Raw genomic sequence first — 27574 nt, forward strand, 5'->3', positions numbered from 1 at the left:
TATTAATCGGAAAGCCTTTTTTACAAGGAAAATGAATCATTTAATATAATAATTTCTATTTTTTCCCCCTATGTTTCGTTTGAAAATTTCTATTTCACACAGAATCATAGAATCATGGGGTTGGAAGTGATCTCTGGAGATCACCTCGTCCAACATCTCTGCTAAAGCAAGTTCCCTAGAATAAGTTACACAGGAAATCATCCAGGCAGATCTTGAATTTCTCCAGAGAAGGAGACTCCATAATCTCTCTGGACAGCTTGTTCCCATGCTCTGTCACCTTCACAGTAAAGAACAACTTCTCCCTCTTGATCATACAGAACTTCGTATGTTCCAGTTTGTGCCCATTGCTCCTTGTTCTGTCTCTAGGCACTGTTGAAAATAGTCTGGCCCCATCCACTTGACTCCCATCTTGTAGATACTTATAAGCATTGAGAAGATTTCCTCTCAGCCTTCACCACTCCAGGATGGACAGCCCCAGGTCTCTCAGTCTTTCCTCATAATGGAGATGCTCCAGGTCTCGCATAATCTTTGGGGCCCTCCGCTGGACTCTCTCTAGAAGTTCCTGTATTTCCTGAATAGAGGGGCCCAGACTGGACGCAGTACTCCAGATGTGGCCTCACCAGGGTAGAGCAGAACATGAGGGTCATGTCCTTCAACCTGCTAGCCATGCTATTTTTAACGCACCGAGCATACTGTTCGTCTTCTTGGCCACAAGGGCACACGGCTGGTTCATGGCTAACCTGTTGCCCACCAAAACGTCCAGATCCTTCTGTGCTGGGCTCCTCTTCATCAGGTCAGCCGTTAACCTGCAGAAAGTGCATGTGGTAATTCCTTCCCATATGCAGGACTTAGTACTTGCCCTTGCTGAACCTCATCAGGTTCCTGTCCTCTCAGCTCTCCAATCTGTCCAGGTCTTGCTGAAGGCAGCACAGCGTTCTGATGTACCAGCCACTCCTCTCAGCTTTGTGTCATTAGAAAACTTTCTGAGGGCACATTCTATTGTTTCATCCAGGTCACTGATGTAGGTGTTGAATAAGCACAGTATGACTGAAAATGTCAGTCATCCCATGTTTCTTTATAACTGATGAGGGCCAAAAAATGTACTGTACATTCCTGGAAGTAAACAGAAGTTTAATCTTAATTTAAGGTACATAGTATGAAGTAAACAGTATTTGTGAGGTATAATATTTTGAAAGGGTAAGGGAAGTCTGATATAGGAATAGTAGAAAGAAAAAACAGATGTGGATATGCTTAAGGTCAATCAAAATAGCTGTTTGGAAAGTATATCTTTTCGACTTACTATAATTTCTGAGCTTACATATTGCCGAAAAATACCTGAGAAATATTTTTACATTCAGTTTTTAATTTTTCATCTACCTCAGTATTGTATAACACGAGCTGTCAGGAGGACTGTGATTTAACTTTGTACTACATAACACTGATATTTTAAAAAAGAAATAAAAAAACACTCTGTAACAGCAAAATGCCTGTTTGTAATGGATAAATTTCTGTATAAGATCCTTATGTTATGATTGTCATTTCCATGTGTTATTCATTACTTCCATGAATGATCAAGAATTAAACACAATATTGATTTTAATGTACTTTGCAAGCCACTCAAAAATAACAGAAATAATTTGTGGATCAAGACAATCATTTAGATTATTTCTGTGTTATTTGATAAATTTACAGAATATATTTAAACAGAGACAAATGCAAATAAAAAGTTTAGGAAGAGGCAAACCATACTAGCAGAATGAAAGACTGTATCCTGGAAAGCTAAGATTCATCTGGCTAATGATGGCTGAGCAATTTCACGTGCATTCTCAGTGGTTTGCTTAAAATTTTTGCACTACAGCAAAAAAGAAAAAAAAGAAAAAGGCATAATTATCAGACTGCATAGTTAGCTTAGGTTAGCGCTGGAATGTGGCGTAACATTTTCTTCATACTAGGTTTTAAAAATGACAGATCATGCAGATAACAAGCTATAAATATGCTTAAAGATGGAAGGAAATGCCTCACCGTGAGAGGCTGTTTTGTTAAAAAAAAAAAATTGAACGGTTATTTGACTGCATTATAAAACATTCTTGTGAAGAAACATATTAAAGAGGGTCTTAATGCAATGGAGAAAAACTGAAAACTGACAAAATCAAATGGGAAAATAAGAAAAGTCTTTTAACAATGCTGGTGATAAGTCAGTGAAGGTAACAACCAAAGGAGAATTTGTAAGTGTAACTGTTGATGTCTCTGGATGATTTTTGACTGTTCTGCTTTAACCCAGCAGGCAGCACAGCACTGCACAGTAATTTGCTCACTTTCCCCTCAATGGTAGAAGAGAGAACCAAGTGTTGAGGTAAAAACTATTTACTAAGACAGAAAAGGAAAAGAAGAAGGGAATAATAATAATAATAATAATAACAATACAAAATATGTATTTACAAAAAAGGTGATGCACAAAGTCACCACATGTCAACAAATGCCCAGCCAGTCCCTGAGCAGTGGACTACCCTCAGCCAAATCCCCATAGTTTTTAAAGTTTTTTTCACACGATGTCATATGATATAGAATATCCCTTTTGCCAGTTTAGGTCAGCTTTCCCAGTTCTCTCTCCATCCAGCTCCTTGTGCCATTCCAGCCTTTTTGCTGGCAGGGCAGTATAAGAAGCTGAAACATCCTTGGCTCTGTGCAGCCACTGCTCAGCAACAACTGAAACATCATTGTGTTATCAGCATTGTTTTTCTCTGAAAGCCAAAACATAGCATCATGCCAGACATGAAGGGAAAGTACTCTGTCTGAGCTGAAATCAGGACATTGACTCAAAAACAAGAAACAGTTCAGCAAAACCCCTAATTCAGCCTGGAGGTTGCCCAGCTGGGTACCATTTCTCTGTCTGTGGTATCAAGGTAAAAGAGATTATACTTTTTCTTTAAACTGTAAAAATGCCCTCCTTTCAGTTCCTGGGGGGATACATACCATCACACAAGCACAAGAAAATCTATTGTCCAGTGGTAACTGAACTGTTATTCTTAACATTGTTTTCAGTGTTATTCTTAAGAAGATGCAGGTCTTAAATCATTTCTCACTAAGAAGAAACATCTGCAGCTTCCTTTACTGGAGGTCTGAAATTGTTGGCTGGCAACAAAAAGGCAACTGGCCCATTCTTTACGTTTTCATTATTTTCTCTTATTTAGAAGACCTATGATATTATTATTCTTAACAGTGATGAAAAAATGCCTTACTTGTATCTTCAATAAAACTCTACGCTTTTGAACACTGGCGTTAATATTTCACGTAGATTTCTAGAACAGGTTCTATTACCTCCATTGGGTAAAAATTGTACACATACATACACATTTATCTCTACAGTTTCTAAAGCTTAATATTCTTGTAAAAAGTCATAATTTCTAGAAAATATATTCTGTATATTTGACCATTTAAATATGATACACTTTAAAAGGTGAAAATACAAAGTTATGTACTTTAATAGAGCAGTGTTGCAAGCCAGGGCCTTCAACAGTTGTGCACTTGAAACCTACTGTCACTGACATAGTAGTCAAACAGTGTTCAGATCGGCCCCAGAAATTTGTATCTGAGACAGGGTGACTCAAGGCCTTGGGTGTTGTCACAACTGGATTTGGAGTCACATCTCCAGCCCTAGAATTCTACAGAGGCTCCTGCAAAAAACATGCAATGAAGTCTGGGTGGGTTATAAGCTGGGAAAAGGACTGTGACAGCCAACACAAAGAGCAGAGCAGAGGTCTGAGTCAATCAGTGAGAAATATTTATGAAATACTTAAATCCTGTCCTTCCCACAGGCTTCTGATGCATACAAGGTTTTCTGGCTGCCATTTCTGAACACATCTTTCTTTGGGAGGGGAGGACCAGTGGCTCTTTACTGTGACAAGTCTGACATGTTCAAGGTGGAAGTGATGCTGCTTACCTCTTGTACTGCAAGGTTTTATGTGAGTCATATTCTCAGATGAAATCGTATTGTACTGTATTACAAAAAAATTAAAGCACGATTTTAAGAAGAAAAAGAAAAAAAGAGGCAGTTGACACCTCCTAATGCAGAATCCAGTAACTAAGGAGGTCCTCTGCCCCAAGGGCTGAACTAGAGGAACATATGTCTAGGAACATTGCATGAATGCTGGCATGAAGTAACAGCTATTTGAGGCAAGCAGTACAACAAAACCCTCCATCTTTGTCCTTAGTCTTTACAACTTTCATGGCATTAGGCTGTAGGCTACACATATCTGGAATTTATGAATTATTATTATATGTGCGTCCCAAATAACTCTTCCCTAGGTGTATTGCTTAGCTTCAGTCCCATTCGGAGCCTGAACTACGCCGAAAACCTATACATTGTTTCAGTACAAAGTCTCCTGGGTAATGTGCAATGACAGAAAAGATTACTGGCATCCTTGCCTGCCTCATACTGTCGAAAAAGCTAATAAGATACATGAGAATGGCTAGGACTTGCCAAGGTCCATTTGCACTTCAAATAAACGCACCACAGAGTGGCTGCAATGTCCCAAAGGCCCTTGCTTCCCTCCCTTTTTTTCTCCTAGACGATGATGAAGAAAACTGATTCTGAAAATAACTGGAAGCGTTAATTCACACACTGGAAAAAAGCTTTTATAAGCCTTTAAGCAAAGCAGATTGACAGCTTACTTGAAAAGAAGAATTTCTAAACGCAACGCTTCATTAACCAGCTAAAACAATAAATTCCTTCCTCAAATAAAGTGGTATCTCCTTGAGAATTACATTCAAGAGAAATGGTTCAGTCGACATTGTGAAAAAAGGAACAAAATACTTTGCTTTGTCAAAACCTAGACAACACTTCATTTTACATTTCTGAGATTTTTACTCATGGATTCATATTTTCAGGCCTCAAAGGTTCCATTAGATGTCTTATTGAATTAGAACTCCTTATTCTTGCAGTTTTCAACAACATCTTGTTCTACGTAACATTTATCTTTCACAAAGGCACGTATTTGTTTTCTTTCACATTCTTCATTTTGGTTTGGAAAATTTGTGACCAATTTCTCATCTTGTAGATTAATCTATTTTTATAGGCATTCAAAATGTTGGAAAACAGGCTGCCTGATGGTGTATTAAATGGAATAGTAGCTACTTTTTAATAACGGAATATTAGTGAAAAAGACAAAAACAAGAAAAGTTTGTAGATACACCTGGATCGTAGAATAGTTTGGGTTGGAAGGAACCTCAAGGATCACCAAGCTCCAACCCCCCACCACATGCAGGGCCATCAACCTCCGCATTTAACACTAGACCAGGCTGCCCAGGGCCTCATCCATCCTGGCCTTGAACACCTCCAGAGATGGACGGGGCATCCACAACCTCTCTGGGCAGCCTGTTCCAGCACCTCACCATTCTCTCTGTAAAGAACTTCCCCCTGATATCCAACCTAAATCTTCTGTCCTTCAACTTAAAACCATTTCCCCTTGTCCTGCAGTTATCTACCCTTTCAAAGAGTTGACTCCCCTCCTGATCATAGGCTCCCTTTAGGTACTTAAAGGCTGCAGTGAGGTCACCCGCAGCGTACTCTTTTTCAGGCTGAACAAGCCCAGCTCCCTCAGCCTGTCTTCAGAGGGGAGGTGCTCCAGCCCTTTAATCATCTTTGTGGCTCTCCTCTGGACCCTCTCCAACAGCTCTCTGTCTTTCTTGTGCTGGGGACTCCAGACCTGGACACAGTACTCCAGATGGGGCCCCACAAGGACAGAGTAGAGGGGGACAATCACCACCCTGTCCCTGCTGGTCACTCCTCTCCTGATGAAGCCCAGGATGTCATTTGCTTTCCAAGCTGCATGAGCACACTGCTGGCTCATGTTAAGCTTTTCATCCACCAGGATCCCCGCTCCTTACCTGCAGGGCTACTCACAAGGATTGCTCCTTCCAGTCTGTATATGCCTGGGATACCTCTGGCCCAAGTGCAAAACGTTGCACTTTGCTGGGTTGAACATTATTAGATTCACCTGGACTCACCTTTCAAATTACTTCTGTTTGAGTTATAGCTATTTGTTCAGGCTTTTTTGTTTGGTTTGTTTTGTTTTTGTAGATCTTACACAAGTAATTCATGAACCAGCTTCTCAGACAGGGCCACTTTATTTTTGTGATTGTGAAAAATTACCTATCCCTCCAGATTCCCAGTTACATGTTCACACTGAAGACATTCCTTACTTAGACATATATCAAACTAATCTGTGAGGATACCACCAATTAGATCTAATTGCTTAAAGAATATCATAGCTGTGGTTGCACTGTGTTTGTTCTTTCAAATTTGCACCCTTATATAGGAAATTGGACAAGGTCTCATGTTTCTGTTCGTGAAATGAGCATAAACCTTCATGTGCATAAAATGAGGATGTGAGCTGAAAGACAACCAAATTAGAACATGTGAAGTAAATTAGGATCTGGACAAAAACTGTATAGAAACTTCTGACCAGCAGTTATTGTAGACGTACCCAAAGGATTTTTAATATTGATATTATGTGAAGCAAAAAAAGCAAATTGACGTTTCTCATTAATTTCTCCCCTAAAATTAATCTGCTGAGAAGCTCAGACAAGTAATTGATGTGATAACATAATTCATATATCTATGCAATGAAGGAATGGAAATAATCTGAGAAATGTTTTGGATAACTTCCGTACTTGTCATAATTTGTGACTCAAAATAGTACAATGAGAAAACGTTTAACAATAGCTGCTTTAATATGGTTTAAATATTTTCATGTATCACATCCAGGATATGGAATGTAAGGAATTTCTGTACTGACCTTCTAGCACTCAGTGGAAGGACTGAACAGAAAAACATTTACCAACAAACATGCACAGTCATAGTCCGCCAATATATTTTCATAATTTTCTGTTTGCTAGTAGATTCTTATCATCTGTATGATGGATGAAATTAGACTCTGGAAAGAATTATTATTTTCACCAATCGTATGTTAATATATGAACAGAATGAAATGCATTATTTTTGTCTTCATTTTTATCATTATTTTTCTGCACAATTTAGTTTTTTGAATACTAAAGCCATTTTCAGCAAAGTTATTTCTATTTGTTCCAAGTCCATTATATCATTAATTATATCAAAATGAAGAGAGATAGTGATTAGGTTTAGAATTTAAAACATATATATCAGTACCTATCAACTCACTTCTCACATACAGTATTAAGAACAGAGTGTTGATGCAGAAGAAAGAAAGCTGATTACAAAGAATTTCCACCTAGTTTGTCTTACTACCACAAAATCACTGGAATTTTTTATGCTTTATTCTTCACATTTGCCATCAGTTGAAGTCAAAATCAGTAAGATTTTGAATCAATAAGTCATTGGCAAAAATTATAATCATATTTTCTCTGAAGGGGAAAAAAGCTTTAGGAAATTCAGATGGTTTTAATAATTATGTTTAGGGTCATAAATACTGTATGGGTGTCCTTTAGCCTACATCTGTTCAGGAAAATATATTACTGTCCAGTTTACAGAACAAAAAAGTTTGTCATAGTTTATATCTACCATTTTAACCATGATCTCAACTATTATGTTTGGAATATGGAAAATATAATCATATGGGAAGGATTAACATTTTAAAATGTAAGATATCATGTATTCTGTTTTACATAATACTTGGCTTAATTAGACAACAGAACTAAAGGAAGCCACACACATACACTAAAAATGAAACAAATATAAGGTTAAATATTTTGGATAATTTAGACATAGGAGTATATGCATGCACGATCATTTCAGTTGTATGAACAAACCAGCTAACAGACGCAGTGAATTTGTAGACACAATTATCCTGTCTGTATATCTGTTAAAGTAATTGCATACATGTAAAATTTTGGGACATAAATTGCCTTTATATTTTAAAAATGTATACATATGGTTAAATAGTCACAAAATTAAGCTCAAAGTCCTTAACCTATACATGTGAGAGACATCACTGACAAGAAAAACATGAAAAATTAGAATGATGGAAAGTACATGGAAGTTCATTTTACTCTATATACACATCTTTGTTAGCCTTAATAATCTTTACCTTTGTGAAGCAGACAAGTAGTCTTCTCCATTTTATCCAAACAAATATTATTTTCCACACTATGTCACAGAGAGAGTTACAATCAGAATTAAGCTTATGAGCTCCTATCTGTCTCTTGCTTTTACCTCTACAATTTGCCATTTTATTTAGCTGTATGTTACTAGAACTTCAGGACTAGCCTTCTGCTGATGCATGTTTCAAGAGGATGGCAGATTGTGAGCTGCTTACCTCTCTCCCTCATCTCTCAGGTCACCCTTGATTTTTGACTCATATCAAACCTGCGTGGAATCATGAATTGGACTCAATGATTCCTGTGCATCCCTTCCAAGGATGTTCTATGATTCTTTTTTATTCTACCCTTTTTAACTATTAAAATTATGCAAAGCTCAATGGAGGGAATTATGCACTATTTCTTCACTGTAAAGCTGGGGCACTTTTACCTCTTTGATGTGATTGATCATAAATCAGGCCTTGTAATATAATTTATGATTATTTTCCCATAATTCTGATCCCACAATTAAAACAACCTTTTTGGTTTTGTAATCCTCCAGCCAGCACATGTAGCAACAGATCTCCAGAAACTTAATCTTTGTCTTTTTTAGCTCACAGTCTTTCAAATACTGTGTTTACACCCTTTGCAGATAGTGCCTGAGCATCTCCCTCAAAGGAAGAGAATTGCACGGGCTTCTGATTACCTCTGTGATGAGAACGTTCTTTTTAATTTTATTTATTTATTTATTTATTTTTTTTGTAAAAATCACAAGATATGGAAAATGCAGATCTTAAGCTAGAAAACAGGTGGACATAATTACAAACTTTTCATGAATGCTTTTTTTTGAAGATACTGAAAAAATGAAACACGTAGCCCAATTGATTTTATATTGTTAATTAGAAAAGAAAAATTGCTTTGGATTTTTCTCTTCCCATTATCAGTTCTTACATCTGGGGAGGAAAGGAAAAGATGAATTAAGTCTTTGGAAACACTGGGCTAAGATTTCTGAAAAACGTGAAATATTTTTAAACCCAGACACTGTTTTCAGTCGTGACTCTCACACATGTATATCTCAAATATTTATATGTTTTAATATAGGTTTTAGTATGTATATCTGGAAATATATGTTTCTAAGGATTTGGCAGATCTTTAGTTACTTACAATAAGTATTATATTTGCAATATAATAGAAATCATAAAAACAGCCTCAGTCAAAACTATGTGAAAGGTGTTTAGAATAGATGGAAAAAGAGATGTATGAATACGATTTTAAAAGCATTGCATTGCATTTACTAGTATTTGTGTTGTGTCATAGCTCTCCCTTGTTATTTTGCCAGCTCATGAAGAACAAGAGAGGTCCCAAGGGGCTGTTGGTGCACCCTGAGTGGCAGAGCAATGCTCTTCCTTTGCTGTTCTTTTTAAAACACTAAATCATAATGAGGACAGAGGCTAGACGTTTTTACAGTTAAAGAGGAAATAAATGATTAAGCTTTTACGGTAAAGGTCAGTGTCTTGAGGACAGTGCCAACTGACAGCACTGAAAACCGAAATCCTCTTTTAGCCACAGAATAGATCCCATTCAGCCACAGTTACAGAAACCATTTCAAAGTTTTTTACTGATTTGAAGAGGCATGTGATTTCTGGCTGATACAGCAAAGAACCACATCACCCAAGGCAAGGCAAAAGGTAAGGCAAAAGGCAGAAGGCAAAGTAAGGCAAGACAAGAAGAGGAAAAAGACAGTGCTGATTGGTCAGAGTCCTAGATAAGATGTATCTTTCCCTGAATATAAAAAGTTGATTATACAAGTTCTAAGACTAATTCAGGTTTATACTATTTGATAGAATTAGATGTATGTGTCCATTCTTATAATATTAACAACCATAATTGCCATAATTGATTTCATAAGTTTTTTTTCATGCAAAGTTCTAATTTTTTATTTATTTATTTATTTTTAAAATCATTTATTTCCAAGTAATATTCTGCCTTGATTTTATCCTTCCTCTAGAAGTGCTGACAAATACTAAATTCAACACCAACTGAAAAAGTCATGTACCTTCTTTTTACTAACAAGTTAAATCTGGTAAAGGTTGATCATTGCCTTCTCTACTCTGTGTGCTTCCAGAAAGAAAGTTCAATACTTGATAAGGAAGATTACTAGAGTCACAGAGGCCTTCTGACTCATGCTGTCTAGCAGTCTGCAATTACAGACAACCATATCACATAATCTCTTTCATAAACTAAATAGGCTCTACCTTAAAATTAATTAAGCTGATTCCATTACTTTTATTAGAAGAACATCCCTCGTTCCTCTGATAGTTCCTCTAATTTCTAACCTAAATTTTATAATGACTCTTTGTTTTTGTGCCAACAATGTCCTTTAGATTAATTAGTTCTTCTCCCTCCCTGCTGTTTATTCCCCTCTAGTGCATTTGCAGAGAGTAGTCATATGTCCTCTCAGCTTTCATTCTGGGAGACTAACTAAGCCAAATTTTTGATTTGCTATTGTAATATGTGCCCTCTATTTCACTGATCATCTCTGAACAGAAATTCCTTTTAGTTCCTGAGTGCAGTCTTCTTTTTGCATTTTAATATTTTATCTTTTTTCTATTATCTCAGTTCTCATTTGTGCCAGACATCTATTTTTCCTACAAGATATTCCAACCCACATCTGGCTTCATGTTGCATATTAATTTTGTGTCTTCGACAATATTTAATGAGCATTCAAGATTTTTTGCAAGAAAAAAGAACATCAGCAAAAGTATTGAATAAAATTATTTCTAAGAGTGATCTTTGAGGAACGTCAGTAACAGTTTTCTTCAGTTTTTTTTGTTTGTTTGTTTGTTTGTTTTTCTCAATGATAATTTGGTGCCACGTTCTTTCCAATCGGGCTAAGATCTGCTTTCCCATTTGCTTAGTATTAATCTTTATGGTTGGATGGTACTAAGAAATTTTTTGCTCAGATTGTGGTAAGGCACTGGAACAAGATGCCCAGAGAAACTGGATGCCCCATCCCTGGAGGTGTTCAAGGCCAGGTTGGATGGGGCCCCGAGCAACATGACCTAGTGAGCTAAAACCTATCTGTGACAAGGGGTACTTTTGAAGTCACCTATGTAGAACTAAAGTTGTATGGATTGTTTTGATTTGTCCAAACTATTTCCTTCTTCCTCTTATTAGTTATACGATGTTTACTATTTTGCAGTCAGATTCTCTTGTGCCACTATATTGCCCACTGATTCTTTCAATGCTCTCAGCCAGCAGCAGGACTTCAGTATAAAATATGGAGTTGAGAGGCCTTAGGCACATAGTCCATCTCTTTTTCTCAAGGTATTAAGATAGGTAATTATATGTCTTTTTAGCAGATTTATTCATAAGACTTAATTTAAACATCCTTAAACTGAATTAAAGATGGATTCAATTTCTCCACAGAAACAGTATTACAACACAGAAATAGTATTACAACAGCTAATCTACAGTGCAGATACCACCAGTTAAGAATTTACCTGGTGCTTAATGCATACTATGTTTGGTTATTTTGTATCTTCATTCCTGTTATTTTTCAAGAGGAATATAACCATATGTTTCTTGACTGCAATGAAAGGATTACTGAGCTAGTGCTTCAGGTAATGTAGATAAACGTAAAGCTCTCGCCATCGGCTACCCTCGAGCCACTAAAAAAGAAATCACTTATGAAAGCTGATTTGCAATGCATCTTGCTAACCCTCAACTTTTAAATAAATCTCAGAATCACTGATCCAATTGAGACCAGAAAAAAATTTACAGAGCTATGCATTTGTTGGTCTCAACAGTGATGTGTGAGTTATTCTTTTATCACAAAGGTAAAAAGCTAATCCTTCACGAGGAAAAAAAAAAAAGAAGTCCATTAACAACCCACTTCACACTTCATTTAACAGCAAGCATCAACAGGCATTGGTTGTAATGGAAGTCACACTAACCTTTCTTGCTGTCAGCCATTCTTTTCATGACTTGGTGAGAGAAGGAAAAAGAAGTGAAGGGAAGGAAAGGAATTGACAGAATGCATAAATACAAGTGAAGAAGAATGCTGTCCTGCTAACCCATGGATCTGTGCAATCGCACCATTCCAGAGCTTAAATGACAACCGATATTACATATTGCTCATTGTAAAACCTGGAGAATGTCTAAAAAGCTTCAGCCACAGCTTTTTCTTCAAAATTTATTTTATAACGAAGAGGCTGCCTGAGGGTGCCCTCAAATAAACTCCTTATGTGTGGGCTGAAAACAAACCTGATGCTGTTGTATTTATAGATCATTTCAGGAGTAAGTCATGTTCTACCGCTTAGAGCCAAAGAGCTGGGAATAGGCTCTCAAAAGGATACTAGGTGCTACTCCCAGTAGTGCCACTGACTGACCTCTTTATGCCTCAAGCTGCTCAGCTGTAAAATAGAAATCTTTTTTAAAAATAAAATCAAGAACTCAGAAAAACCAACAATAGCATAGTTTCAGGCAGATCATGAAGTCAAGTGATGGAAGTTCTATTATGGTTTCTGCCAACGTATTTAGCTGATTCTGGACAAAGTTATTTAGAGCAAACCCATACCATGCACCTCATCAGAGAACACAGAGCCACCATAGAGCAAGCCAAGTTCAGAACCAGAAACACAATAGCTGGATAGCAGGATATTGTTCCACCTCAGCTAAATCATTAATTAGATGTAATTTGGGCTAACTAATCCAAGCATGCAGGCTTGGTTAAACCAGAAATTTTGATTCATACACACAAGCTAGTCTCTTTGAATGGCATTGCTCTGTGTTGAACAGCAATACCGACCAAACTGGAATCACTCAGAATTCCCTATCACATTTATTCTGTATAATGCTTCTTGAAGTCATTGGACCTTTCAAATGTACCCAAATCACTTTCTTTCTGTTTTGAGTTCTATTGCTGAAAATACTGACGTGTGCCTTCAAACAAGTTTTGTACACATCTCTTACAAAACAGCAACAGAAATCTCAAACAAGCTCATTCTTAAATACCACTAAATACCACATGTTGATTTTTCTTGAGAGGTGAAATAATCATAAATTTAAGTAAGAGTAGCTGTTTCAATTGTAAAATTAAAAAATGGTAAATAAAAAATGTAATTCTGGAGAATACAAATACAATGTAGGCTTTTGAGCCATTGTCAATAATTGGAAGTTACGATGCAGATGAAAATGTGATTTTTCTTAATAAGAATTTCTGTATTTTGTCAAATCTTCATCAAGATGAAAAAAAAAAAATAAAGAGAAATTTGAAGGACATTTTTTTCAATTCCATATCTTCTTACTGGAACCGCTGAGATCAGTGTTGTCACTGCAATCCTCCCTGGTTACCTTAAGATCTGCTCATGTGAATTGGACATTTCTTTGAACAGTATGGCTTAAAAGAGCAGAGGCTGCATTTTGTCCTAATGTTTGTCACAGAAATTAGATTAGTCAGAAGAAATTTTGAAGTATTTTAGAATTACTTAATAAGGGATCTTCCAGTTTCGCTTAGATCCAAAATCTCATTCTTGTCACCTCTCCATGCCCCTTACTTCTCTTTCTTTACTTACTGTTTGCTGCAAGAAAGGAAGGAAAATGCAAATCTGTCCTTTAGGACATTTCAGTTAACTTTCATTAGAGATATTTTCTACTAAAAGCATCCAGCAATTTTTAGTTGATAGCAAAATAAGTGTTCCATTATAGATGAACATTAGATATCAGTCATTCAGTCTAAGGCTATAAGGTTATAAAATGTTCCTTTCTCTCTCATTTTGATTCCCAAGAAACTACAATGATTTTGAAAATCTACTGATTAAAAATTTCAGTGTTAGCATGAAACTCTTGTGTTAGTGACAGCCCATTTAGTTTTGGAGTAACCCATATTTCAGCAAGGATTTTCTCACTGTCGTCTGAAACCAAAAGGGCTGCTGGACGCTCTGTTTAGACATAAAAACCTAGAAAAAAGAAAAGAAACAGATTTGTTTTAGAAGTTGGAGTTGGAGGAACAAAGTTGTTAACACTGCACTTTAAAAAAAAAATCGAACCTGGGAGAGACATGACTAGAAGTTTATCTGTAGAGAGATTATTTTGCACTTTAAGTTCACACAAATCAAGTAAAAAAGGAAGATACAAGCAGAAAGTGGAAGAAAGGTAAGCAAAGAGATGGAGAAACAACTGTATGGTCTGAAAGACAAAAAAAATCTGGCAAAGGGAAAATTTGTGGTACACTCTACAGCAATGAACTTTTAAGAGAATTTCCTAATACTTCTCCAAAAGGTAAAATGAAATGCATAGCAATCAGAGACAAATTCTCAACTGTTCTAGAGTATTGTCTAAATTGATGATATCTCTTGCACTAATTAAAGGAAAAGCTACTTGTATAAGAACAAATTCACTTACGCATACAAAGAGCGTTGTCTAATATAACATTCACCCAGACTAAGTCAGGAAAGAGAAAAAAGTGCTTGCAGCATTCCAATCTTATAATAACCAATTAGCATCAGGTCTCATGTTAACACAAATATTTTTTCTTACAGGATCTAATCTGCTACATCAGTATATGCAGAAATACCAGTTTATTTAACAGCTAACCTGAAACTCAGGTCCGTGCTTCACATGCTTTGATTAGACTCTGCAAAACCCACTGCAGTTGTTGCTTTCCCTAAAAATGATTGCTAAAAAGTTGAAATCATTATCCACAAGACTGCAAAAGCTGAAAGCATTGATATGCTGCTTCAATACAAATTCAAGAAATAATCTCCGATTAACATATCTGAACAAGTTCAAAAGGAGAGATGATATTCCAACTGACTGAGCTCGAGGGAAATGTCAGAATTTCCCAGGGCTCACAACATGTTCCCTCACACACATAGTAATAAAGTGCGTCTCCATAGAGGAATCCTCACCCAGTGTTATGCTACAAAGAGGAGAAATGTCTCAGCTCTGAGACTGACAGCGCTGACTGTTCACATTGACATCCAGCTGTCACAGGGAGATCAGCATTTGAATCTGCATAGAAAAAAAATAGCTACGTGGTTGCTTTCACATTACAGAAGCAAACTGAAGGAACTATTTTAAGCCAGCACCAATTTAGAAATGGCACAAGGCTTTGAGCTTTGGACTGCTCTTGTATTTTAATAGCAATTCTGCATAACAAAATCCAGAAATCGTAACACTTGGTATTCAGTTGAAACATGAATCAAAATCCATATAGAAATGCCTAGATGTTTTTAAACTAACTTGTGCTGGAGTAAAAATAGTGCGGAGTTTATGTGCTGTAGTTGTGCTAACATCAAAAAACATTTGTCCATAGAAACACTTGACAAACACAAATATATGCTTACCCATTTATTTGTTTCAAAAGTATTATGCTTTAATGGGATTAGAGTTGGTTAAAAAAATTAGAACTGTTTTTTGAAACTCCTTACTATGCACAATTTAGCAATTTTGATAATGTGTTGGAAGAGAACATGGCAAGTAGGGGGATTTTCTAATTAAGCAAAAATTTATTAGAGTGTGATGATTTGTGGAACCCAAACACTTCAGCCAACACATCTCCAGTCTGACAAATCTCAGAGGATTCCCATCTGAGGATACCAGCCTAGAAACTAAGGGCCTGCTGCTGGTGGTGTTCCTAGCTGAAGACAAAACAGCAAAGTAAAATCTTGTCTTTTTGCCAGCCATGTAGCAATATATATATCATAAATATATATGTTTGTAATATCCCCCAAACAACAGAAAACAGAAGTAGCCTAATTTTTCTTGCAATATTATTTTGGGGACATAATCATGGTTTTATATGGTAGACACACAGTAGACGTTCTCTTGGCCATATGTAGATACTTCTCATTTATTGAAATCTTACCAGATGAGAATCATCTTCCACTGTTCCAATTAGTGCCATAAGTGTTCTTTAAACAACCAAGTCACTCTTCTGCACAGGACTCGATAGCTCAGGCACAGCACTATAGAACTGATTGCAGCTGAATTCAAAACATTTTAACCATTTGCCTGAGCATTCAGCATTTTTAAAATACCTTTTCCTGATTTTATATTTACTGCCTGTAAGATATCTACAGTCTTTCTGATTATATTCCAGGCTCAAAGATGTCTAAGAATTTTAGTAGCCTGTGACCTGTGCTGTTGTAGAGAGACTAGAAACAATATCATGTGGCTAACAAGGCCATTCACAGCTGGCCAGCAGATTTCAGCTGTGAATAACAGGTATCAAATATTCAAGAGAGCTTATAGACAATTGACTTATCATAAAATATTAGAATTAAAATCCAGTACTAAGTAATTAAAGAAAGCTAGTCTATGTTCAGGCATCTGGGACATATGGAAAAGATGTTATTCACTGTAAATTTTCCTTTTACCCCCTATATTCTTTGTACATACTTATCAAAAGGCCATAGATAAAAGAACTAAAAATTAACTTAGTAGGCTTTGCTGGTTAGTGCTTGATCCAAAAATGATAGATGTTAAAGGAAGAATTGAACTGACTTCCATAGGTTTTACATCACTGCTTTGGTGATGAAGTTGTACTGAAGATGTATAGGAAATGGAGACATTGTTATGCACTTTCTGGAATTCAAGGTCTGAAAAACTAAATTAAAAGCCATTCAGACTGAAGGAGGAATGTTCTTCAAAGAGTGTAAAATGAAATTCAAAATATGAGTATATACAAAAGCAAGTGATCCTATCCTTTTGAAATAAGAAGAGTGTTCCTATTTATTCAGTGAATTACATATGCAAGTGCATCTGATCCACAAAGACATGCTGTTGTTCTATTCTTTATTAAATTCAGGAGCTTAACAAGCTTATCATGACATGTTCTCCTGTTATCTGTTCCTGTCCTTTTTCTCTTATGTGTTGTTCTGAAGAAAATAATAAAGGAATGGAATATGCATAACTTGGCTAAACACAACTAAGAAGTCATCAGTCAAATCTTTTATCAAGTTTCCAAAGAAGACAACAAGCAAGGAAGAAGTCAACCTGTTTAGTCTAAACCAGGATTAGTAACATGAAATGTACTTAATATGATTGTCTGCTTTGATCCTAAAAGCTTAGATCTGCAGCTGAGGGGACAGTGGTATTCATTAGTAACTTGACTTCAGCAAGGCTTTAGATACAGTCTCAGGGTATCTTTTCACAGATGTGTTGGAATGATATAGTTTGAGTAGATGGGTGATCCACTGAACACCAGTCCATTGGGTCAGCCTGCAGATCATTGTATTCAAAGAGTAGCGGCTGATGGTTCATACTTAGAGGTTATAAATGGAATTTCTTGAGAGTCTATACTGGCATTGCCTTGGTACAGAGTCCTTATCACTTGTCCGGAAGAGAATTCACCCTCATCACGTCTGTGAATGACACTGAAGTCAGAGGTATCATTCACAGACACATGAGTCATTGGGTCACCATTTAGAGGGACCTGTCAAGAGTAGAGGAATGGGACAGCAGGAACCTTAGGAAATTCAGCAGGGATATATCCAGACTCCTTTATGTAAGATAAGATAATGAACTGCATGAGGAAAAGTTAAAACAATTGGTTGAGGAGTAGCTCTGAAAAAAAAGACTTGGGGGCCTCAGCAGACAGCGATGGGGGCCCTGGGTGCCCTTCCCAGATCTCTGGGAGTTTGACTGTCTGAGCTGGCTGCCAGTTGGCTGAGCAGAGAAACTGCAGAGAAAAAAAAAAGTAGAAAGTCTCATCCGTAGGGCACATGCAGGCTAGTGAGACCTTGCCTTGCCAGTCCTGTCATTGTACTTGGCTTCCAGCTCCTTGAAACTTAGCAAGCTCCTGGCCCTCACTGCATCTTGCTTGTGATGAGTTGTACAGCAAGAGGGCAGAGACAACCATAAAATGGAATAAGAAGATTCTAACCAGACATAAAGAGAAATTTTTTCCCCATGAAGACAGTTGCACATTGGGTGAGAGGCTGTTTAGTCTCCTCGAGATTTGCAAGATCAAAGTGTGCAATATTGCCTGCATTACTGCTTTCAGCGTAAGGTTGGACTGAAACCTCCTGAAGTCTCTTCCAACATATATGATCATATTTTCCTTAGAAAATGCTCCCTACAAACAAAAAGTATTTCTGCTCTTTGGTAAGGGCAACAGGGCACAACGCCTAAGGTAAAGGAGATGAAATATGACAAGAAATGCCATGGGTTAGAATTCCTCTGCCTCCGAGTGCTCCACAAGTTTACAGTGATGTTATGAGGGCCTCATTCATTACCATTCATATTTCATTAAACAAAAATGTCCATCAAAAAATGACATGGAAATCTAGAGCTTGAAACACCAAAACCTACAACACTCTTGAGAAGAAAACTTCTGAGTCAAAATTTCATGTGTGACCTGCCTTACTGCAGCACATAGCAGCTCAGTATATCTGGCCTCGAGAGATACGCGTGTATCTTTTGCACACTATAGTAAACCTCACACTTTTAGGACATGTTGAAATTCCCAGGCATGCACAGAATAAATCACTTCGCACATCTGCAGATGGTTTTGAAGCATGTGGATATAATTTGCAATATTTTGACGTATTCCAGATGTGTGGCTTTTGGTTGGCAGGATATAAGCTGTTAGGGCCAGAGACAATAGAGAATCTTGGAAAAATACATGAAATCTTAAAAATCCTCATAAAGAATCTCCATCTTTACAAGCAAGCAAACAAAAACAACAACAACAAAAACAACACATCAGATCATGTCCAGGAAAAATAAATTTTAACATTTTCATATAAATTTTCACCACTGCCTGACTCTCTCTTCCAACAACCAACAGTGTCATGTGCTTAGAGTTGCCAACATAGCAAATTAAAGCTACAACATTTGTATATGTGCCTGACATTCCCCCTGTCACCATGTTCAGCTCTCACTGTTCACAGCCACTTAAATGAAAAGGAGTGGCTCTCCATCCTTGGGTGATCTAAAGCCAAGAAAAAAGAATGGTTAGATGCTATAAGGCCTTGGAAACACTTGAGTGAATCTGTTCTGTATTTCTGTGCACATCCTTCAGCAGTCTTGAGATCTGTACTCTGTCACCTGGTGACAGTGTCATTGCTTCCTGTTGCTACTTACAATTCCCGCTTTTGCACTATTTCTTTCCATTAGTTACTGCGTAGGTACAGCAAACAGTTTCAGGAACCCAATGGCAGATATCAGAGGTTAGAACCAGGTGGTCCTTTGAGTGGCTTACTCAGAAACTTAGTAAAAAACAGAAAAAGAAACAAGATTACTTCTACAGCTGTGTTGCTACATACTGAGTCATGAACAGGGGATGCTATTTCCATACATAACTTTATTCCTAGCTAAAGCCACCCTGATACTGTAGAGAAAGGAAATAGGAACATGAAGTCACTGCAGAAAAATAAATACTTCTTTTTTTTCCTGAAAAGGCAAATAATCAAAGTTGGCCATGCCAGAAAGTATTGTCAAGGTCTGTCATAGGACATATCCTTCTGCGAAAGAACTTTACTACAAATGAAAAACAACCACTTACCTTCACTAATTTTAGAAAGTTCTTCCTTTCACAATAGCCAGACAAGGAAAGACAGGAACTGAGGTTTCTGTAATAATCTATTTCTTCTGAATTTTTCAGCTCTACACATGCAGCTAAGCATAGCAAGATCTGGAGATTTAAAATACAGCTGTTGTTAAATGTGAAAGGGTAAGGGTTTTTTCCTCTCTAAAGTGCAGGTCATATTTTTAAGGAAGAATACTGTGGCTCCATGCAATTAAAACATATCATTAACTCACAAGACAAGGAGTTAATTGCCATGAAATCTATGTGTAACTATAATTTCCTCCAGGCTCCATGCACTTTTGCATGCATGGCATTTACTTTCATGCTGCTTTTGTTTTTAATGCTTTGAGAAATAACCTTTGTAGTGGGTTCAGATATTCACTGTATGCACCAAATCTGACATGCATTCTACCATACAGTCCGCTTTAAAGAAGTGATAGCCAATGCAATACTTGCTCCCCAGCATATCCCAGATCATTCTAGGAATTTGAGAAAATGATCTAAATCTGTGTAAACACATCACCCATACTCTGCGTGCAATCCTCTCAAGATGATAGTGAGGCAAAAGATGCTGGAACTGGTCATTCCTATTCTAAGGTTTTTTTTTGTTTTTGTTTTTGTTTTTTTTTTTAAGATTTATTTATTTATTTCACTGTGACATTTACAGGGTAGACTTACATTTAAGAGTGGATTTCTAACATCTGACGAACCAAATAACGTAGGCAAAGTTGTGGCTGGAGACAGTGCACAGAAACAGTAAGACCATAGGAAAGGGGGGAAAATGTCCGCTTGCGCTGAAGGATCCTTTTGTTTAGCCCTTTAGAGAAAGGATGACCTTAGACAACCTCCAGCTGCGGACTGCGGAATGGATTAGAAGCCTCAACAGAGGACCTCCGGCGCCCCCTAGAGGCCTCTGCGGCGGCTGCAAACCGCGAAAACCTACCCCTTCCTCCACAGCTCCTGGAACCCTGCTCTGCTCATCTTCATCCGCCTTGATGTCTGGATGAAAGACATGTTTTATTTGCCATTTATCACAGTGGGGGTTTCGGTGTGCAACAGTAAGCCATCCCTTTAATGATGCGTTCAGCTGGCAGCATTGTTCGGCTTAAGTAACTACTTGCCAAAAAAGGAAAAGAATTTGTTCTCTCTCTGGATTTGTTATTTCATTAGGGTTCCTCAGGAGAACTCCAATAAAGGATTTGGGGCTATTAATCACCCTCCACAACCTTCTCAAGTAATTAGTCTTTAAAAATTTTTGCCACCTCCCTAGTACTACATAATGCAACAGCGCTGGGTGAACCAGACAAGGTTCAGCCCCACTAACCGTCAGAGATTGGGCCTGTCTGAGCCCATCAGTCTGGGCCCCAGATGAACAGAAATCAGCACTTTTTTCATTCTTTGTGGCAGGTTTATAGTACAGCCCCGCTGGATGCCTGCCACGAAGGAAAAAGCAAAACATATAAATTCTTCATAAGACAACAGTAGAAGGTGGCACTGAGAAATAATGTGCTCGTACTGTCAGAGGCACAGTGGGGAGACTGGGGGGGGGGGGTAGGGGGGAGGAGGAGCATTCATTCTGAGACAGATGTAGCAACACTTGCTCCTGTTTAACTCCCTAAATGGGTAATCCCACTTTATGGGACTCTGGTGATGGAAATCTTGCTGGCATTGCTCAGATTTTTTTTATTTTTATTTTTTTCCCAGTGATTATGAGTACTCAGGAGAGCACTGCAAGCATCTCACAGTTTTAGATACAGATCCCCTGAAATAAGAATAAAATGCAATGTTATTTGAGAATGCATTCATTTTGATGGTATATTCCATGGTGGACATAGCTAAAATAATTGCAGTTTATTCCATCCATAAAATGGACAAGGAGGCAGCTTTGAATGGAAAATCCAAAGTCGCTGTAAAAATACATTTGGCACCACCAGGTAACACTGTTCACATGCCTTGTTACTTTTCTTGGCATTCCCAGTTACACTGGCCTTGTTTCTGGTAAATTAAGAAAGCGATTACAGATTCATAGATTGCTTTGGGGACATGCCAGGGTTTTGTATTTGGCATAACAGAGATACTTGCAAAGCACCTGAGCCAGAGCTGTTCTGAACATAAGGATTTCATTTTGCTGCACACTTTGAGGTTCAGATTTCTAACAGTGACTTTGTTCTGACCTTGTTCTGGTAATGAAGGCCTTCAAATGATTTTGCAAAAAATATTTGAGCCAAAATGTCCATTTTCAGAATATATCCTTCTGCTTTTTTTATTTTAGTTCTTTTTTTTTTTTCTTTTTCTTTTCCTGATACTGGACAGACACACTGACACTATATACTTTGGAGACCAGGTGGGCAACAGAAATAAAGTTACCAGCTCAAATCTATGCTCTTCCACTGTCTAAGTGCAGCTTTTCATTCGAGATCACATTAAATGGGTCAGAAAAACTATGCCAACAGGACACTAATGTTCTAAGCCAGCATCCTTTAAAATACAAAATCTCAGCCAAATGAATTCAAACTGATTCATTTCTTTTGCCAGAGTGAAGTATGCAATTGGGAAAAAAAAAGATGTTTTGGAATTTAAATATAGTGAAGAGGCATGAATATATTTTAACCTAGTCCAAACTAATTTGGAGGATGAGGAGCAGGAGAAATAAGGAGTGTGTTTACCTGTATAATCTCACCTTTTGCCACTGAAATGTAGATACACTGAATATTTTCAGATGGGGGCACATCTCTCCAGTCAGAAAAATTTGTCTCCACTTCAAGAAATGGCTGCATATTAGGTTATAGGCTCTTCACACATAATAGGCAGTACTTGCATTAGCAAGTTATCCTGCTAAAATAAATGGGGAAAAAGTTCCCTAAGGTCAGTAAATGACGATATATTATCTCTCAGTATTTCTGGTCATATAGCATGCATACAATTAAAAGATAGTTGGATGTGTCTGACACTTCACCAGGAGCTGTGTGCTTTCATTTTCAGGCCAGAAGCAAGAGTTTCTGAAAGGTAGACACAGTAGTTCTGTCCTGCAGATAGATACAAAAAAGTGGAAAGAACGTGTTTATTGGGAGACATTTATGAATAATGTTTAAAGAGTGAGCTGATCAGCATGTTGCCACATACCTAAATTAATGTCCCTTAGGAAAATACAAGTCCTAAAGTCAATTCTACTGCACTTATCTGCTAAAAAAACTACAGACTGGCAGGATCTATGATGAGTTCTCTTTATTATAAACACTTAAATGATTTTTGCATGTATACATGTGTTTGTGGCTATTTGTACATACAGTACACACCACAGCATGTATCTGAAAATAATTGGTAAAACATGCTTGAAAATATCATTGTCTCCATCTGCTTCCCTCAGGTTTTAGCATGAGCAAGCATCCAGAAAATAGTGACAATGTCACTTTTTGCTTGTGCCTAAAGCACTGCTGAATGAGTCCTGCAGATCTTGCTGGCAACTGCAGGATTCCTCTACCCTATTTAAAGGAAAAAAGGAAAAAAAGAAAAAGGAGCGAAATGCTGTAACTTTGTGTTCTTTTACTCCTAGACCAGGAATCTTTAATAATTATGGTTCTAGCACGTTAGCATTCCTCTAAAACTACTCCTCATGGTGATTGAGAGGGATTTTAAGTAATCTTACAGCTGGTTGTAAAATCTCAGTGACTGAAGTAGGCATAGGAACTGGCAGACACTTGGAAGCTGAACACTTGCAACATTTTTACTTACCTCTGGCGCTAATAACACTTCAGAAGACCGGGGAGGGAGAAGGAACAACACAGGATCTAACATTTCTGCTTCCATTTATGCAATTTGTTATTCTTTTCGTCTTCAAGCAGTGAAAATAGAAGCTGTTTGTTAATGTCCTGGTTCTCCTGGCTCATGTAAAAGGGCAGGCAGATAACATCTAGTAGCTGTACTGGGATACTGTATGTACTTTTTTCACTCTACGGTTTAATGCTATTGGGTTTAATTAAAAAATATGTGGTGTCATTTTCAGTGATATTGCTTATGAAATGGTTTTGCATTACACAATGATATTGACTGTGTAATGAATCAGACAAACCAAGCCAGCCTCCATCTGGTAATGCCTGTGTTAAGCTTCAAGTACACAAGTTTGCAGAACACCTCATTTTGGAATAATGAAATTGTCCTGTAAGGATGTGGAAACAGAACCTGGAGAAACCAGATGCTGAATTCTCCTTCCATCAAGGACTTGAAGTTGCTGGATGACTTCGTATTGGTACATGTGAGCAGATGTGAAACTGGTCTAGAAAAATACTTACAGAGCAACTAAGAGCTACCATGATTGCAGGAGTTTTGTTCCCAAGCTATCGGAAAACCTGCCCTAATTTCTGCAAGCGTAATTATTCGCACATGCGAGATTCATCACTCTGATAAACTGTGACTGTCCCCTCTGAAGTATTTTCCCACTGCATGCTGAAAACTAATCTTGCTGTGACTGATTACTTAACTTTTTTTTTCTTAGTTCCTCAGTTGTATGGTGATTGGACTAATAAATGGAAACCAGATAATCATGAATGCACTTTCAAATGGATAACCACTTATATCAAACTACACTCAGCTGTACCTTTTCATAAGTATATTAAAGTATACAGCATGGAGGATCAAATACCTATAATACATAACAACCCACAAATGAAACACATTTAACACTTATTCAGAAATATGCTTCAGAGTCATTTTTCACCTTATGCCAGATTTATAATTTTATACAGAGGAACTATGAAATGTTTCAAAGCCAATTTTAAGCATTTATTACTACCAATAAATGCACACACAAGCTAGGTTACTACTGTAAATCCTTCTGATGTAATCTATACTTGCACAATATTCTTGTAAGTGTACTGTTACATACAGGGAAGCTTCATAAATGGTTGCAATACCTTTCTGTTTTAACCATTTTAAGATGTTTGCTTAAAAGAAAGTGAACTTTCAAAGCAGATTTAACCACATTTCTTCCAGATTACGTTAGTTAATATACCAGTAACAATGAAATTTTACTTCCCTATAAGAAAATCTTATCCGAATTAAACTGTTTGGCAGTTTTGATCAAATTATGCATTGTTCTTGAATCTTGATATACATAGGTTTCTCCAAAAGTAATGCCTCCATTCTATTTCCATGGAGACTATAACAGCCACAAAGAGCACAATAACAAATAACACTTTTTGACAGAACATGTTCTCAGGTACAACACAGTATTTTTCAACTGAGTCACCACCATTTGCTGATGGATCCATTTCACATGAATGAGCTGATTGAGACATTCTTCATTTCATGTTGTGACAGCTGTACATGGCCATTCTCAACTTGGCTTGTCATTCACATCTCTGTTATCACTGCTGAAATGCACCACCTACCACCTCACTGTGCTCACATCTAACTGTTTGGCATTACTTTTGGAGCAGACCCTGTACTTAAATATAATATATATATTTTTGAAACTTCAAGGTCTTTTATTGAAAAAAAGCAATATTCTCTCCAGAAATTATTTTAATTAAACTGAACTAAATTAAATCTAGTTTGGATGGAATCCTGCAAATCCTGATCTAGTGGCTGTTCCAAACCATGTCAGGGTTTGGAACAAGATATCTTTAAGATCTCCTCCAACCTCAGCACTCTATGAATTTACAAGAGAATCTCACTCCAGCAGAAAACCTATAACTAGTTCAAAACCCTTTACCTGCTTGTTGTGTGTTGAAAATGAATCTTCCATGATTATAATACAGTGACATGTTTTCCATCTGCAAGAACTACTTAAATTTTTTTCATCAGCCATTGCTTTGTTACATATTAACAGAAAATCTACCTCAATTACAGACCATGATATCTCTGATTTATAGAGACAGGGTACTCATACTTTCACAAAAAGTGAAAAAAAGCAAGGAAGTTTTAATTGAGATAATTAATGTCATGATGTGGAAGGACATCTAGTTCTCTCATGTTAGACCTCTTAGGACTGCTAAAATTGGAATCACAGGTCGGTAAATCGTTTTCATCAAAGAAACGGTGCTCAGCATTTACTAAATTGCTAAGATAATACAGAGCTATGTGAAGCTCAGGAGGGCAAAGAGACCTCTGAATGCTCTTTTTTTTAATCTCAGTGTCATCCAAATGCTTCTAAAAATGTCCACGGGAGTTTGTGTGTAGTTCTAAAGCCTACCTCATTTATATTGGGAGTACATCCAGCTCCTCATGTGCCTAAAATGTCTTAAGCAATAAAACCTTTTGAAAGCTCTAAAATTAGCAGTGCATGATAAAAGTTATCATTCTGAAAAGTAGAGTTTCAAAATCCATGATGAAATATGGAAAAAGAGCAGATTCTGGTGAAAATAATGATTATGTTGACCATGTCATTGGTATTATTTTCTGCTCTAAAAGAATATTTCCCCCTTCAAATTCCATAAAAATAAAGTCTTTTCAAAGTAAGAAGCAAAAAAAAAAAAAAAAAAAAAAAAGCAGAAGTCTCTTTGAAGAAAATTTTAGCCTTGGTCTTTTATGTTTTTCTCTCTGCTCAACACCTATCTAAGGAAAAAAAGGAAAAAAAAAAAAATACAGAACAGTCCTAATCCATCTAGTCTTCAGTGGTGGTTCCCCATGAAGTGCTGACCAGGACTGCAGAACAGTATCTCTACCCTAGCTCACTGCTGTGGAAACCTACAAAGACACAGGATGCTTGCAAAATCAGACTAACTTAATAAGTAATTCTAGTGCACTTACAGTTATTATTAATGTATCAATTAAGAACAGATTTTCTGAGGTGCAGCTTTTCCTTACCCTGAGTGTCCGCAAATTGAGGATGTGGCAGGCACAGTGAGTGTGGATAAGTGAAGTGGTTTCCCTAGAAACAATAACAGCAGAAACTATAAAGCAGAACATCCTCTCAGCTGATGTGACTTTTTAACAGTGCTGATAACATGGAGAACAGACGTAAGTAGCCTCACTGTTTGTACACAGCACACAGCATAGTTCTCCAAATAGCTGAATTACTTTCCATATAAGATCATAAAATCTAGATAGAATCTCACAGGGCTGCCATTAAGGACAAGGGCACAACGATGACGTTCCAATATTAGTATTATAAGTTAAATATAGCAGCCAGCACTTCTGGTGCCCACTTGTGCTCATTTCTTCTGTGGTAATTTGTTTCCCCTCCTTATAGCAGCACATTTGCATTGGAAAGGCTTGATCATTGTAGTAAGTATGCTTCTAGCAAAATCAGACTAGAGGCCACCCTATTCCTTAGTCCAGATTTTCAAAACTGTGACTCCAAATTAGGTATACAATCAAGAAATTCCCAAAAGCACTGAACATCCATCAGCACTTAAGGCTGAGGAGATGGGGAAGGGAAAACAGAAGATATGCACAGATCAGTGAGAAACCTTCATACCTTACTCTTCAAGACACAGGAAATAAGGAATCTGACATGGTTTTGTTTTTTTGGGGTTTTCAGTATTCCACATCATAACATCTAGTGTACTGGGAGTTATAGTGTTAATGCTCTAATTCCAGGTACCTATCCCTATACATTACGGAAGTCATGGGATCTCGCTCTTCTGGGTGGGGTGGTCTCTTACTGCCTGGCAGTGGGTGCTGGAGGGTGCTTTCCTGGCCGCTCCAAGCGTTTCAGGTTTGACTCAGTCTCAGGAACTCTCTCTCTCCTATTTTATTTATTAGTCTCAATTTCAATTAGATTGTATTATATTATATTTTCTTGCATTCCAATATCATAGATAGTAAAATAAGTTTTCCTCCATAGATTGTTGCCGCTGTTTTTTTTTTTTTTTTTTTTTTTTTTTTTTTTCCTTCCTTGAGCCCAGCTCCCATTTCCCTATCCTTTTTCCCTTTCCCATTCTGTGGGGCCAGGGAGGACCGAGGGGCCTACTGCCCCCCTGTCATGGGCATAGATTGATCTAGTCAACTCCGTGACAGTTTTTGGTGGAGAATGTGGGCATC

The 27574-nt window shown here is 37.3% G+C and overlaps 1 protein-coding gene and 1 long non-coding RNA gene across 4 annotated transcripts; one reads left to right on the plus strand and one right to left on the minus strand.

Moving 5' to 3' along the window:
• On the minus strand, nt 1–23457 carry LOC104917603 (uncharacterized). 3 transcript variants are annotated; one of them, XR_014881618.1, is made up of 6 exons: nt 23324–23457; nt 22513–22617; nt 22272–22426; nt 19568–19696; nt 1750–14015; nt 1–1113 (listed from the first exon to the last, which is right to left on the minus strand). XR_014881618.1 is itself a non-coding variant. In XM_085218009.1 (5 exons), the coding sequence occupies exons 1-4, from the start codon at nt 22366–22368 to the stop codon at nt 13923–13925; spliced, it is 375 nt and encodes a 124-aa protein (XP_085074135.1). In that variant the 5' UTR covers nt 22369–22412; the 3' UTR covers nt 1–1113; nt 1750–13922. The 3 variants fall into 3 exon arrangements, 2 of the variants coding, with proteins under 2 accessions (XP_085074135.1, XP_085074141.1); XM_085218009.1 differs by lacking the exons at nt 22513–22617; nt 23324–23457 and adding an exon at nt 20535–20590 and having other exon boundaries at nt 22272–22412; XM_085218015.1 differs by lacking the exons at nt 1750–14015; nt 22513–22617; nt 23324–23457 and adding an exon at nt 20535–20590 and having other exon boundaries at nt 22272–22412.
• LOC116216559 (uncharacterized) lies at nt 9603–24136 on the plus strand. The gene is made up of 2 exons (XR_004159580.2): nt 9603–9743; nt 20407–24136. It is a non-coding gene; the product is annotated as an uncharacterized LOC116216559 (long non-coding RNA).
• The last annotated feature ends 3438 nt before the right edge of the window (nt 24137–27574 follow it).

This window comes from Meleagris gallopavo, chromosome 1 (genome assembly GCF_905368555.1).
Source record: "Meleagris gallopavo chromosome 1, MGAL_WU_HG_1.1, whole genome shotgun sequence".
Taxonomy (NCBI): domain Eukaryota; kingdom Metazoa; phylum Chordata; class Aves; order Galliformes; family Phasianidae; genus Meleagris; species Meleagris gallopavo.